At 41.4% G+C, this 13,388-nt stretch overlaps 1 protein-coding gene across 1 annotated transcript; it reads left to right on the forward strand.

The window, feature by feature from the left end:
* Positions 1 to 49: 49 nt before the first annotated feature.
* TERF2IP (TERF2 interacting protein) lies at positions 50 to 8,038 on the forward strand. Its single transcript, XM_026495267.4, has 3 exons — positions 50 to 832; positions 5,302 to 5,426; positions 6,783 to 8,038. The coding sequence occupies exons 1-3, from the start codon at positions 157 to 159 to the stop codon at positions 7,185 to 7,187; spliced, it is 1,206 nt and encodes a 401-aa protein (XP_026351052.1). The 5' UTR covers positions 50 to 156; the 3' UTR covers positions 7,188 to 8,038.
* The last annotated feature ends 5,350 nt before the right edge of the window (positions 8,039 to 13,388 follow it).

The raw sequence follows: 13,388 nt of genomic DNA on the forward strand, positions 1-13,388 counted from the left end.
AGGGAGGGGGGGAGTGGGCGCGCTTCGCGCGCTCCTGCTGCGCAGGCGCAAGGCGGGGTTTCGCGGCCGCGGCGTCGGAAGCCGTAGTCGGTTCTGTTTTGCTGTGTGCGTCAGAAGCTTGTCTGGGGGCAGCTCTTCTGGTATCTGGCGTCAGCTATGGCGGAGGCGATGGATTTAGGCAAAGACCCCAACGGGCCCACCCATTCCTCGACCTTGTTCGTGAGGGAAGATGGCAGTTCCATGTCCTTCTACGTGCGTCCCAGCCCGGCCAAGCGCCGGCTCTCGACGCTCATCCTGCACGGCGGCGGCACCCTGTGCCGGGTGCAGGAACCCGGGGCCGTGCTGCTGGCCCAGCCCGGGGAGGCGGCGGCCGAGGCCTCGGGCGACTTCATCTCCACGCAGTACATCCTGGACTGCGTGGAGCGCAACGAGAGGCTAGACCTGGAGGCCTATCGGCTGGGCTCGGCGGCCGACCAGGCCCCGGAGACGAAACCCGGGGCCCAGGCCGAGGGGGGCGCCGCCTCCGCCGCGCAGCCCGAGCCGCAGTCGCACGGGGGGCGCATCGCCTTCACGGACGCGGACGACGTGGCCATCTTGACGTACGTGAAGGAAAATGCCCGCTCGCCCAGCTCCGTCACCGGCACCGCCTTGTGGAAGGCGATGGAGAAAAGCTCGCTCACCCAGCATTCGTGGCAGTCCTTGAAGGACCGCTACCTCAAGCACCTTCGGGGCCAGGAGCATAAGTACCTGTTGGGGGACGCCCCAGTGAGCCCCTCGTCCCAGAAACTCAAGCGGAAAGCTGAGCAGGATCCCGAAGCCGCTGATAGCGGGGGTGAGGCCTTTGCCGCGAACGCGGGACCTGCGCTGCACCTGTGCGGGTGGGGGCGGGGCGCCTTCCCCTTTCTGTTAGGCCTCCATGTTGGTGCTTCTGGTAGCGTCGCCCGGCAGTCCCCCCGCCCCTTTAAACATCCGGGTAAAATTGCACCATTTTCTAATCGCACTTCGATGTATTCTTCCAGTGACTAGGGAATTGACGTCGTTTGAAATTGAAAAGGTACATAGGGATACCACCCCTCCAATCTTACCAACCAGCTACCCACTTTTCCTCACCAGAGGTAATGTGTTGTTAACCAGCTTCCAGGGTGTCTTTTCCAGAAACTCGTTTTTAAAAAATTCCTCTATGTTCCGATAGATTGAGTATAAGCCTTTTTAAAGGCATGCCAGACCAGTTTATTTTCATGTTTTGGTTTCTTTGCGTATTCACAGAAGGTTTCGTCAGTTGGAATGGTCTTCCTGGTCTCGCTTAGGTGAAGTGAGTTTTTAATGCAGTTGAATTGAACGGGATTCAGGTGTGGTTAGGACTTAGTGGAAAGCTGGGAAGATGCTTCACTTTTGATGTAGTGGGTATTGAGAGCTTAAACTGACAGACCCTTTTGTTTAAAGAAGCATGTCACCCGCCCCCACCTCCCCTGCCCCTTCCGTTATGTGGCTGGCTAGTCCATATAACATTTCAGGTCTGGGGAGGTAAATCTGTTTCTCCTGTTCAGCATGCTTAGTAGGAATTCTGTTTTTGGTAAAAGTGACATTTCAGATTCATTCATTCAACAGATAATTGAGTGCCAGACACTGTTATCCTGCTGGGATATAACAATAAATTAAAGTCCCTGCGGTCATGGAGCTTTACATGCTAGCTGGGCAGTGGTAAGTGCTATAGAGAAAAATAAATCAGGGTTAAGGGCTGGGGAGGAGGTCGTTTTCTACAGGGTGATAAGGGAATGTCACACATAAGCTGATACTTGAGCAGAGACCAAAAGAAGGAGCAAGCCAGGTGATACCTGAGGAAGCGATTCTGGCGGAGGGAATATTAAATGCAAAGGCCCGGAGGTGGGAATATAGCTGGTGTGTTCTTGGAGCAACAAAGACCAGTGTGGCTAGAATGGAGTAAGCAACAGGGAGAATTTTGGGAGAGAGTCCAAGGCTATGTGTATGGGTGAAGTAGATCATGTAGGGCTTTGCTTTTAAATCGGTAGCATTGGGACTACAGACAGGCAACTTGGAACTTTGGAGAAAATTAAGCTGGATTCACCCTACTCTAATATTTTGATCAGATATTTAATTATAAAAATTAAAATCCTAAAATGACTAAGAAGGTATGGATGAGGGGTTCCTGGCTGCCTCAGCCGGTAGAGCATGTGACTCTTGATCTCAGTGTTGTAGATTTGAGCCTTAGGTTGGGTGTAGAGATTACTTAAAAAAAAAAAAAAAAACTTGAAAAAAATATGCATAAATATATTTTTAATTAATTTTTTAATTCTGCTATTGTTTATTGATCTTTCTTAAAATCTGGAGTACTCTTGGCGTACAATATTAGTTTCAAGTATACAACCTAGGGATTCTACATTTGCATACATTGCAAACTGATTACAGGAAGTCTGGTTACTATCTGTCATCGTACAAGTTAATACAATATCATTGATTTTATTCCCTGTATTGTACATTATATCCCCATGATTTATTTATTTTATACCTGGAAGTTTGTACCTCTTAATCCCTTTCACCCATTTTACTTCCCCGCACCCCCCCCCCCCCAATCCCTACGCCAATTCTCTTCTGTGTCTGTTCTCTGTGAATTTGGGTTTGGTTTTGTTTGGTTGGTTTTTTAGATTCCACTTAGGAGTGAAATCATATGGTATTTTTCTTTCTCTGACTTACTTCGCTAGTATATCCTCTAGGTCCATCCGTGTTGCAAATGGCAAGGTTTTGTTACTGCTTTTTTTTTTTTTTTTAAACCCCCGGCTGAGTAGTAGTACTGTGTGTGTGTATGTATTTTAATCCATTCATCTATCAGTGGACACTTGGGTTGTTGCCGTATCTTGGTTCTTGTAAATAATGGTGCTATGAACATAGGGTTGCATATATCTTTTCCTGTTAGTGTTTCCATTTTCTTCAGATTGATGCCTCAAAGTGATATTGCTAGATTGTATGGCAGTTCTATTTTTTAATTTTGTGAGGAACCTCAGTACCCTTTTCTATAGTGGCTACACCAATTTACACTCCCAGCAGCAGTGCACAGGGTTTCTTTTCTCTACATCTTGAACAGTACTTGTTATTTCTTGTCTTCTTGATAATAGCCATTCTGTCAGGTGTGATGTGATACTTCATTGTGGCTTTCATTTGCATTTCACTGATGATTAGTGATGTTGAGCATCTTTTCATGTGCCTCTTAGCCATTTGTGTATTTTCTTCGGAAAAATGTTTATTCAGATCCTCTTATTTTTTAATTGGAATTTTTTTGTTATTGAGTTGTATGCATTCTTTATTCTGGGTATTGATCTCTTATTGGATGTATGATTTGCAGGTATTTTTTCCCATTCAGTAGGTTGCCTTGAATATACTTTTTAATTTTAAAAGAATTTGCATGGTGATAGTCCTGAAACCAAAAAGATTTTAAGAAGCTTTTTATATTTGATTACTTGAAATTAAAAACTTCCCATGATAAAGTCAGAGAGCAAACTGGAAAAATATTCCCAATACATTGCAACATAGCTACTTTCCTTAATGTCCAAAGAGCTTACAGAAGTTAGTGAAAGAAAACTAGTAGAACCATGAGCAAAAGAAATGGAACAAGAATTTTCCAGAAAAGGAAACGAATGGCCAATAAACAAATGCAGAGTATTGTTATTAAATAAAAGTAAATTAGACACTGATCAGAGGATCTATAGAAACCATGCCTGGACTTCTGACCCATAGAAACTTATATAACACATGTCTGTGGTGGTGTTTTTCAGGAAAGTAAATGAGAACAAGGAAATGCTGTATTTTATTTATCAGATTGGCAAAAATTAACAAAATGGGTAATAATTAGAGATATTTTATTGAGTAATATATGTGTTACGTAAAATTTGCCATTTTAACTGTTAAGTGTTCAGTCTGGTGGCATTAAGTACATTCACATTGTCATGTAACCATCACCACCATCTGTCTCCAGAGCTTTTTGTTCTTCTAAAACTAAAACTCTTCACCCATTAAGCACTGACTCCCCTTTTGCTCCTTCCCCCAGCCACTGACAACCACCATTCTACATTTTTGTCTTTATGAATTTGGTCTATCTAGCTCACATAGATAGACCAAATGTATTTGTCCTTTTGTGATTGGCTTATTTCATTTAGCACAGTGTCTTCAGGGTTCGTCCATGTTGTAGCATGTGTCTGAATTTCCTTCCTTTTTAGAGCTGAATAATATTCCACAGAACTTATAGACCATGTTTTGTTTGTCCTGTCATCCATCAGTGGACACTTAGGTTGTTTCCATATCTTGGCTGTTGTGAATAATGCTGCTATGAAAGTGGGTGTACTAATATCTGTTTGAGACCCTGGTTTCATTTCTTTTGAGTATACATTCAGAAGTGGAGTTGCTGGCTCATATGGCAATTTTATGTTTAGTATTTTGATCACCATACTATTTTCCAGTTGTGTATTTTAGTATGTTATATGATTGTTGTAACCACTACCTAAATCAGGATACGGAACAGTTACATCACAAACAACTTTTTCCTGCTGCTCCTTAGTAGTCAGTTTTTGTTAAGTGGAAAAGAGAGCAGAATTAAATCCTCAGAGAACGAAGAGTAAAAAAGAGACCGGAGGATGCTTAGCTTTGGGAGACCCTCCTTTCTGTAGATGGTATGTAGTGGATTGTGATGTACCCTCCTCATCTGTCTACAGCAGCTGGGAGAGCCGTCTTGCCCAAAGTCTTGTCTTTTAGAATGGCTAGCATTTAGGGACTGATCTAGGGGGAATTCTGTCATGGCCTCCTCACCCCAACTTGGCCAGTTCCAGACTTCCCCATGGTTTCAGCTGAGATTTTGTTGGAGCTCTTTTACTGCTCAGCTTTCTTGACAGGTGTTTTGCTGGGAGTGCACCCTACTAAACACCTATGTGTTTATCTCCATTTTGCAATCTACTTTCCAGAGAACCCAATTTATGGTACAATTTTGTTAATTTGCACAATTTATAAATAAAAAGCAAAAAAATGAATTACGCTTGAAGAGTATTTTTTATTTTACATATTAGAACCTAGGAAAAATATCACCACTTGGAGAGTACAACTTTTCAGAAGCAAGAGTAGAAATTTTTGAACATGCATATCTTATGTTTTCTTATTCTTCTGATCTCAAACGGATGTCTTCTAATAGAAAAAATGTACAAGCTCACTTCTGGCTAAGAGCTCACAGAGCATGCACTGTATTTTTGGTTTCTGCAAAAGAGGCTAATTCTAATCTGGTGCTGTTCTTCTCTTTAATAGAACCACAGAATAAGAGAACTCCAGACTTACCTGAGGAAGAATACGTAAAGGAAGAGATCAAGGAGAATGATGAAGCAGTCAAAAAGATGCTTGTAGAAGCCACCCGGGAGTTTGAGGAGATTGTGGTATGTTGACTAGATTTAACTTCTTTTCACTACTTCCATTCTTCTTTAAAATTGGTTATCGCATTTACTCTTTGTACACCTAGAGCCCAGCAAGGTAAGGGCGGCTGGGGGTGGGGAGGGGGGGCAGGAGAATAGAAAGTGGGAGTGATCTTGGTTTCAGGCATGTAGCTTTTCGATTTTGGTAGGAAAACTTCAGAGGGGTAGAGGGAGAAAAATTGGGAAGAATTATTCTAAAACCATATAAAGCACCCCATTTCAAGGACTCTGTTCTCAGTTTAAGGTTTTTAAGACTGTGGATTTATCTTTTAAAATATTTTCGTGCTTCTCAGGAAAATAAATGCAATTTTTAAAAGAGTTTAATTTTTTTAATGAACAGGTTTAGCTTTTTCTGTACTTAAGGTGGTTTTGGGATTTCTTTTTAATGTGCTTCCATATTTAGTTGAGCTTCTGATACTCGGTTGCAATCCCATATTTAATCATAGTTAGAGGGAAAGGTAGGACCTATAAAATAGAAGTAATTTAAAAGAAAGTCCAAATTATATATGCATGTCTTCTCCAAGAGAAAGGATCTTGTAAAATAATTTTTCTTATTAACAAAGGAAAATGGTTAGGCCTCGTTGTAACATAGGAAAATAATTTAAATTCTGTAATTGGTGAGTGAAGGAATGCACAGGAATTGGCAGAATTTAGTGATTTTTGCCTTTTGTAGTCTGAATTTTTATTTTTTATATTTGGTCTATCATCCATAAACTTTCAAATGCAAACATGGTATACATAGTTCTCTTTTCACGTAACATGCTTTGTAATGTGCCTAAATGTAGTACAGCATGGAGGCCCTCGTATGCTTGTAAAGCTACGTGTTTTGAGTACTTATGTGAAGGCATTAGTAGGTACAGGGGATGTACTGATGCGCAAAATAGACACAGTTCCTGCCCTTATGGAGCTTACAATCTGAGACTAAAGTCAAACTTTTAACAAATGATCTAATGAACACAAGTGTATACATGAAAGTGTATGCACAAACGTGTGTTTTTTCATATTTAGTGTAGCTTCTAAAGTTCTGTTGGAATACCATAGTTATATATATACATATATGTGCGCGTAGTATACACATAAGCACATGTATATTCCCCACCTACACACAAACACTGTCACTCCCCCTTTGTCCCATCATATATATGTATATGTAAGCACACCCAACATGAATAAACATAAGAAGGAGCATGATGGGACTGAAGGGACTGAAGGAAGCTGTGTGATTGGGGTGGAAAGGACAAAGGGGTGGTGGTTGAGAGAGCGTAGATATTGTGTTTGGGACTTGGTAATTAGGAACTGGTCATATTCATCATTCTCTAGGTTGATGAGAGCCCCGATTTTGAAATACACATAACAATGTGTGATGATGATCCACCCACACCTGAGGAAGACTCTGAGACACAGCCTGATGAGGATGAGGAAGAAGAAGAAGAAGAAAAAGTTTCTGCACCAGAGGTGGGAGCTGCTATTAAGATCATCCGACAGTTAATGGAAAAGTTTAACTTGGATCTGTCAACAGTTACACAGGCCTTCCTAAAAAATAGTGGTGAGCTGGAGGCTACTTCCTCCTTTTTAGAGTCTGGTCAGAGGGCTGATGGGTATCCCATTTGGTCCCGACAGGATGACTTAGATTTGCAAAAAGATGATGAGGATGCCCGAGATGCATTGGTCAAAAAATTTGGTGCTCAGAATGTAGCTCGGAGGATTGAATTCCGAAAGAAATAATTGGCAAGGTAACGAGAAAAGAGAAAAGGTGTGGCAATTGAGGTTTAAAAAAAAAAAAAAAAAGATTTGTGACCATTGAACTTCAGATATTTGTACATTGGAACTGACACGTGTCTTCTGACCAATGCTGCCATTGCTCTGTGAATCTTAGATTTTGTAGCCAAGCAGAGTTGTGTAGGAGACTAAAAATAAAAGACATTGGATATATTTAGAGTTGTCCCTGGCAGTATCAGTGTGTTTATGAAAGGAAAATCTAAACCAGAGGGAGGTTGGCCTCTGTAGTAGTAATCCTTTTCTGAATGGAACGCTTGCTATATTGTTTCAGGAGCTAGTGACAAAGTCAAAGGAGGGAGATTAAGAGATGGGTCTTTTCAGGGCAGCATGAATAAAGAGCTTCCTGTCCTTTGGCAGAAGCTCCTCTAGATTGGATAGATTCCAAATCAAGAATCTAGAAATGTGAAAAGTTTTACTGCAAGTCCTTGGAACACAGACTTCCCTACAACCTTGCATCCCCTAGTGAGTTCTGATTTCTCAACTGCTTTTAAAATCCCATATTCCCTTTGCTAACTTACTATTTGGGGACCCTGCTCCTTGGCTGTTTTTTTCTTCCGTTCTTTGTCAGTTATACTTGTGGAACGTGTTTCTTTACCTACCACCCAGTTTTGTTTAAAACACACACAGAACCCCTACAGAGTCTTAAGAACAGTCTTACTCAGTTACTAGTAATGTGTTTTTATTTATTGAAAATAGTTTTGTGCTAAGGATTGTGTTAGATTTACAAATTAGTGGATTGATTCCTCTTTGTTGTGTTGCTTTCATTGTTGAAAATAAATAGAACTTTGAGTCTCCAAGTGTTTTTCTTTGATCGTATTCACACAACCTTTTCGATACAAAAACCATGAAGGAACTGACATTTTTTTGGCTCTTAATTAGGTCAATAATGAACAAAGTGGTTTCATTTTAGAACTAGTAGCCTACTAGAAGGATGCTAGTTCTCTGGATGGAGCAGAGAGAAGATCTGTGTCAAGGACTGTGAGAGATGAAAAACATTGAACTGCTGAGAGCCGGAGTAGAGAGGAGCTAATGAGGAACCAGCAGGTGTGTAACAGAAGGTGTCGGTGCCCTACCCATGTTCTCTGGGCACTCACCATTCCAGCACGTGCCACTGATGGGAGTCACACTGCAAGTGCCTACTTGAAGCTTTCCTTCTGCTTGAAGTGCTGTGAAGTTAATGCCCCTGGGAGTGGCTTTCAGTCGATGGTGGATGAGAAGTAGAGGATGCAGACACAGTTTCCTTGCTGTCCAGAGAAATGACATGACTGAATCTTTGAGAATTACCCCGAGTGGGATAATGGTGTCAGCGCCATCTGTTAGAGGTTCCTGGCAAAAATAAGCATACTGGCCCACAATGACAGTCTATGCATGCACCCGTTAGGCTTCCTTTTCTTGTTTCACATCTGCACTTCCCTAATAAGTACATCTTGAAATCATCAATTACACATACATTCTTAGAGTTCAATTCTGGGGGAACCCAGCCTAAATCAAAATGCTTCACTTTGCCCTTCTCTTTAGTATGTTATAAGGATACAACTGCTCCCAGTAGTACCTAGCTCACTCCAGGAGTAATTTTAAAGTTGGTATTGGGGGGCGCCTGGGTGGCACAGCGGTTAAGCGTCTGCCTTCGGCTCAGGGCGTGATCCCGGCGTTGTGGGATCGAGCCCCACATCAGGCTCTTCTGCTATGAGCCTGCTGCTTCCTCTCCCACTCCCCCTGCTTGTGTTCCCTCTCTCGCTGGCTGTCTCTATCTCTGTCAAATAAATAAATTTAAAAAATCTTTAAAAAAAAAATAAAGTTGGTATTGGGAAGGATTGGGTGGTGGGCATTTGTTTAAAATGTGTTCTCCAGGGGCGCCTGGATCGCTCAGTCAGTTAAGCGTCCAACTCTTGATTTGTGCTCAGTTCATGATCTCAGGGGCTTGTGAGGTCAAGCCCCATGTTGGGCCCTGTGCTCAGCATGGAGTCTGCCTAAGATTCTCTCCCTCTCCCTCTGCCCCCCACCCTTGTGCTCATGCACGCACACTCTCAAATAGGTAGATAATAGATGTAATTTAGGATGTTTATACCCTAGTAAAGTTACCGTAGCTTTTACAGGACTAGAAATTTCAGTTTTGTCAAAGCATGGGCAAAAGAGTCTGATTCATTATATCTAGACTCCCAAAAGATGTGTAAACCAAAGCACTCATTCTAAACCAGTAACTTTCAAATACCTGTTTTTGCAATTTCTCTGGCATTTCATTTTTTAGGCTGAGAGGTATATGTGGGGAAACAAATTATCAGAAGTGTTTTTGGGGGCTCAAATCTAAGCAGGGAAAAGGAGTTGAATTTTAGTTAATGGCATTGAACTATAGCTGCATCTGCTTCAAAGACCAGCTGTTCAAGTCCTAAAGTCAGGATACCCCTCCCTTGAGCTCCCAAATTCTTGCTCTTTGGGTTTTCTTGACTTTATGAGACTTGTGGTCTGGGAAACATCATATTTTACTCATTTTAGCTCTTGAATTCTGGGCCTTCCTTATTATTCCCCCCCACCCCATACTTCAGCTTTTGAAATTTTCTAGGCCTTATATAACTTCTATACCTTCCGTTAGTGGCAGAAACATCGGCAAACCGCAGCAGTGGATTATGCTTCTGCTCTTTGGTTTTCCTTTGTTTCCTGTCCCTTTTAAGCAGTTGTATTTGCATTTTAAAGGTTTAAGATGCTGCTTGAATTCTTGAGATCTCTTGTTTTTGGTCTAATGCTGTTTGCTGGGTCATATGCTCCCTCTGCCTAAATCCGTAAGTTGTATTTAATTGCTTATAACAGAAAACTTAAAGGACTTCAAACAATAAGGGAAATGGGATTATATCTTGTATATATAACAAGTCCTGAGGCAGGTAGCTTCAGGGTTCTTTTTATTTTTCTGCTCTGCTATTTCTATCTTGTCTTGTTGGCTGCTTCCTTCACGGTCGGAAGTTGGCTGCTACAGTTCTAACAGCGAAAGAGGGACAATTTCCTCCTAGGTGTCTCCTTTATTGGTGGGCAACCTTTCTCAGAAGCCCCTAGACTTCTCATTGGCCAGAATTTTGGCACATGCCCCTTCCTAACTTCCTAAATGACTAGATTGACTTTATAAAGGTTTATCTTTCTTGGGCTGCAGATAGTGTAACCTTCCCTGGGAATGTGGTATAAAGGGGAGGTAAATACCCAAGTAAAAGTCTGCTAAAAACTTGGATTGTACAGGTAAATCCTAGTGACCTTCTCTGGGAACAAGAATATCCACCCAGTTGTGGATTATTATCTGTTATGATCTGCCTGGACTTAACCTTTTGAGTTTGTTCTTTTCTCATTTTTCCTATAACTTAGGGTTTTTAATATGCTCCTTGAACATATTTTTCTCTCTCTCTTTTTTTAAAATTTTGATATTATTAATTATTTATTTTTAAAGATTTTATTTATTTGACAGAGACACAGCGAGAGAGGGAACACAAGTAGGAGGAGTGGGAGAGGGAGAAGCAGGCTTCCTGCTGAGCAGGGAGCCCGATGTGGGGCTCCATCCCAGGACCCTGGGATCATGACCTGAGCTGAAGGCAGACTCTTAACTACTGAGCCACCCAGGCGCCCCTGATTTTATTTATTTACTTGAGAAAGAGCACAGAGGGAGAGGGAGAGGGAGAAGCAGACGCCTGCTGAGCAGAGTGCCTGATAGGGGACTTGATCCCAGGACCCTGGGATCATGACCTGAGCCAAAGGCAGACACTTAATCGACTGAGCCACGCAGGTGCCCCTTGAGCATATTTTCTTAAAGCAAATGCCGTTTATGCTTCTCTGTCAATAATAAACATTACCTTGAAACTCATTCTGCATATCTTTTTGCTCTTTTCCTCTCAGGTTCTCTAGCTTCCAGTATGGTTATGCCTGTCAACAAGGAGCGCGTCCTCAGTTCATTTTTTTAATTTTCTAACTGCAGTTTTCAGTTTTGATAGTTTATTGCCTTTGGGGTATTTTTGGGGAATGTATCAGGTTTTATGAGCTTGGCACTTCGGCACTGTGGGCTGCCTCGGTCATAAATTTGTGTCCAAAGATTTGAAGAGCTCATCTGGGCTCTTCAGAGAAGCTTGGTGATAACTGTTCTGCCTGATGGTAACTGTTCTGCCTGATGGTAACTGTTCTGCCTGATGGTTTGTGTTTAATTGGTAGCTGTTGTCCACAATATAGATTTAAGTAAATCAAATTATTTTCTAACATTTTTAAAGCGGACAGTGGAAACTTTACAAATACATGCTTACAGGGTTTAAAATAGTTAAAACATGGAACTCATTAGAAGGGTGTGGCTCTAGTGTCTTTGGCAAGCAAACCAAAACCTATGCCAGAGATCATACACTAAAAACTTAAGAACAGGAAATTTGGATACGGGGAGAGGCACACTGGTAATGTGCACACACAGGGAAGACCGTGTAAGTACACAGGAAAAAGATGGCCATTAGCATAGCAAAGAAACAGGTCTCAGAAGAAACCAAACTGGTAGATACTTTGAGAACTGTGAGAAAAGGAATTTCTGCCATTCAAGCCACCTAGTCTGTTCATGGTATAAACACCATCAAATATATTAGGTTCCCTTTTTTTTTTCCTTGATAGATGCCACACTCAGTAATTTGAGTGTCCCCTGTGTATGCACATGTGTGAGTTTTAATTTGTTAGGTGATAAAATTCAGCTAATGTTAGGAAAAATAATTTCCACTGAGTGTAATTTGGCCGTAAATACTGATGTTGGGATATTCTGGCACTTGAGTGTAGGTGTGTGTGAACATCTAGACAAACTCCCGTACATAATTACCCATATACCACCGGTAAGGATGTACACCTATTTGTGTTAGTGTAAAATGGGTATCTTTGTAGAACTAGATGTATGTGTATGGACCTTATTCTGACACCTTCATTGGAAAGTAAACAACGCAAATACGACAAAATAACACAAATTGATAAAATGAGCAAAAAATATTTTCAAAGATATTTTTACTGTACCAAGGTAAACCCACTATACGTTCATACACCAAAGTCTACTTTGAAAAGTTACCACTTCAGAAGAGAGAAAACTGAAAATGAGAATGGTTATCTCAGGCTTTAGTTTAATACAGAATTTATTTATAATAAAATGAATTTTCTGGACGTTTGTGTGTGTATATATATGTATGTACACACACACGATGTGAAAAACCTGAAAATATAGAAATACTAATATTAGACCCAAGTAATTGTGTCACTACTGCATTTTCATTGTAATATGTTTTAAATAGTCAAAGGAAAAAACTACAAGTGAAGGATACTCAGTATTGTGGATTTATCCTAATTCATTTAATCATTCCCTTATTGGTTGATAGAGAGTTTCTATTTCCAATTAAAGCCCTCAGAACTTTGGAGAAGAGCTCACTTTTATGAAGTCACATAATGTAATATACCGTCCTTTCATTTTCTTCTTGATAAACTAATTTCAAGTTTGTTTTCCCATCTTGCTAGAAGGGAAAGGAGTGCTGATAAGTCCCTCATAGACCTATTTTCGCTTGGGTTTGGTTACGGTTCATGGATGTTCCGGATTGGTGGACGTGGTGATTACAGGCAGGAGGTCATGTTTGTCAGAAAAATGCTTTCGTTCAGAAGGACTCAGCAAACCTGTCTGCTGGCTAATGCCTATGGTGCTTCCAGAGGCTGTATGCAGCTTACTCAGTGAAGGGAGTACAGAAGATAACTAGTGCCCACAAAAAAAGTTAAAACTTCATTGGATTTCCAGTTGTTTTCTCCTTCCTCTTGCATTAATCTCATCCCAAACAGGACGACTTAATTGTTCACTATCCTTTAAGTTGCACTGATTCTGCATCAAAAGAAGAGAGTCCTGGACCAAGTTCTGAGAATGACTTCTTCCTTCTGAAACTCAGGCCCTGGTGGGCTTTGTAGCGTATGGAACACATCCTGAAAATCATCTTCACTGAAGCACAGTTGGGGTCCTGGAGGGTCCTCTTTCTGTGGATTAGGACTCAGAAAAGGTACCTTTTCCTGAACATCTGTGGATAACAGGAGCTGCCATAAGACTTGAGGTTTCTATGCATTGCTGGTGCAGTTGGCTGAAGGAATGGGCTGGTTCTGCAGCTGACTGTGCTGCAGCTGTGTGTC

This window comes from Ursus arctos, unplaced genomic scaffold, assembly GCF_023065955.2.
Source record: "Ursus arctos isolate Adak ecotype North America unplaced genomic scaffold, UrsArc2.0 scaffold_19, whole genome shotgun sequence".
NCBI lineage: Eukaryota > Metazoa > Chordata > Mammalia > Carnivora > Ursidae > Ursus > Ursus arctos.